The following is a 2109-nucleotide window of genomic DNA, read 5'->3' as shown; positions in this document are numbered from 1 at the left end:
TAAGAAGAAACCCAAACTTATTATTATTGTATTTTTAAACAACTCTTCAATACTAGCATGAAATTATCCCCTTGATCATTCAGTTTAACGTATTTCCTAAGCATCAACATGAGTTAACATAAAAGACTAAGAAAAAGTGCAAAAATCCAATAGAGATAACGTTGTTCTGCACAATTCACATGCACTAAAACTAACCTCAGCCACAATTTCCTGTCTGCCAATGGAGAAAAAATAGCCTCTCGCAGAGTGCATTAACCAATGCCATTCACTCACTGCAAACCCTAAAGTTCAATTCTAAGCCACAAACATCACATGGGGCAAACCCAAATATCTCTTTCATAAATACACTAAAACAACAAACTATTGGTATAGCCACATTGCCCTAGTAAAAGAGTTATGGGGCTCAAAATTCTTAAGGCATTGGCTCTTATAGTCTTGTTGAACATCCTAGCTTTGGCTTGTGTTTCATCAGCCAAACCGGGTTGCCCTCCGAAGGTTCGGTCATCGCCTGCAACCACCCCGACAATGCAGGCGAAGTGCCCGAAAGATACACTAAAGTTTGGGGTTTGTGGGAGCTGGCTCGGGCTGATATCCGAGCAGATTGGGGCAAAACCGAGCAAGAAATGTTGTAGTTTGTTGACAGGGTTGGCCGATCTCGAGGCTGCGTTGTGCTTGTGCACTGCGCTGAAAGCGAATGTATTGGGTGTTAACCTTGATGTGCCTATTGCTCTTAGTTTGGTTGTAAATTCTTGTGGGAAAAGTATTCCACAAGGCTTTGTTTGTCCTTAATTAGAGAAGTTTTCATGTTGTTTGATTCTCAAGTTTTTGTTGTTGATTGTACTCTTTGATTAAGTAAAAGTCATGAGTGGACTTCAGTGGTGTTACATTGACTTTATTTTTTTCATGTGTATGATATTTGTTTTTTTATTTTTAGACAACATATAGGATGAAGGAACCTTTAATCTTAAGGTTAATAATATGTGTTTGATGTCAGTTGAGTTATGCTCATTTTGGTATATGTATTGGTATTGTTTTTAGTTTTTATTTATTTTATTATTATTATTTATTTGAGAGAAGCTTTTCTCAATCATATATATTAGAACAACCAAATCAAAAGCTATCATTATAATAAATGATGGTTTGAAGTTATGCCGGAAAATATAGCCTTAGGATTACAAGTGTTGTGACAAATAGTGTCTTAATGCTACTACTAGGATTTTAGGCTTCAATGAACTTGTCTAGTTTCTTGATTTTCGATTTTGTGGTGCAAAATTTTTGACAAATTTTTCCATATATCTCATTTGTTGTTTTTGTTTCTTTTATTTTTTTTTTATTGCAACAAAAATGAAAAATAACATGTACATAAAAATAGTTTTAAAATCACAAATGTTGACAATCTTTTAAGCTAAAAATGCATAGCTCACAAGTAGTGTATTTTAAGAAAATTTTGATAGCAACAAAATGCCATAAGTAGTGGCACGATGCCATAGACGAAACTCAAGTATCTCTATAACTAAATGAAAAAGAAGCGAATTAAAATAATAATCTTCTATAAAGTATCTTTAAGAGGTAAAACAACTAAATCTATTTGTCTATGACAAATGATGTGATTTTTTATTTAATTTTTTTTTGCAAATGACCTCTTTTCAACTCAAATGAAAAAAATATCAAGATTCTAAAAATTTAAGTTTTTTTTTTTAACCTTCTACTTATGTCATCACATGGTCAGATCACCATAACAATCGTCCCAAAAAGCACACGAGGCGGTATCGAACGCTCGATACTCGCTCTAGCTATGTATCGAACTCATTTCCTAACGTACAGACGTATAAACTAAGCAAATTTCTTGCAAGTTGCAACTATGAAGTGTAAACAATGAAGCACAAACCGACTTGTAAATTAAAACACAGAAACTGAACTGCAATTGCAAACGAAACTACAACAATGAGCTAAGAACTTGAACGAAATTTCTACATTATTCTCAATCTACTTGTGATATAAGAACTTAGTAAATGAAGTCTCTCATCATCACATCCATACATCAGCACTTAACGATCCAATCAGTATTTTTTTTTCGAATTATATCTTTTAAAACCTCTATTGTAATAA

At 33.3% G+C, this 2109-nt stretch overlaps 1 protein-coding gene across 1 annotated transcript; it reads left to right on the top strand.

Annotated features, from left to right (window-relative positions):
• Window positions 1–350: 350 nt before the first annotated feature.
• LOC120067981 (putative lipid-binding protein At4g00165) lies at window positions 351–1008 on the top strand. Its single transcript, XM_039019640.1, has one exon. The coding sequence runs from the start codon at window positions 397–399 to the stop codon at window positions 787–789; it is 393 nt and encodes a 130-aa protein (XP_038875568.1). The 5' UTR covers window positions 351–396; the 3' UTR covers window positions 790–1008.
• The last annotated feature ends 1101 nt before the right edge of the window (window positions 1009–2109 follow it).

Source organism: Benincasa hispida, chromosome 12, assembly GCF_009727055.1.
Source record: "Benincasa hispida cultivar B227 chromosome 12, ASM972705v1, whole genome shotgun sequence".
NCBI classification, from domain to species: domain Eukaryota; kingdom Viridiplantae; phylum Streptophyta; class Magnoliopsida; order Cucurbitales; family Cucurbitaceae; genus Benincasa; species Benincasa hispida.
This window is presented reverse-complemented; position numbering and strand designations above follow the sequence as displayed.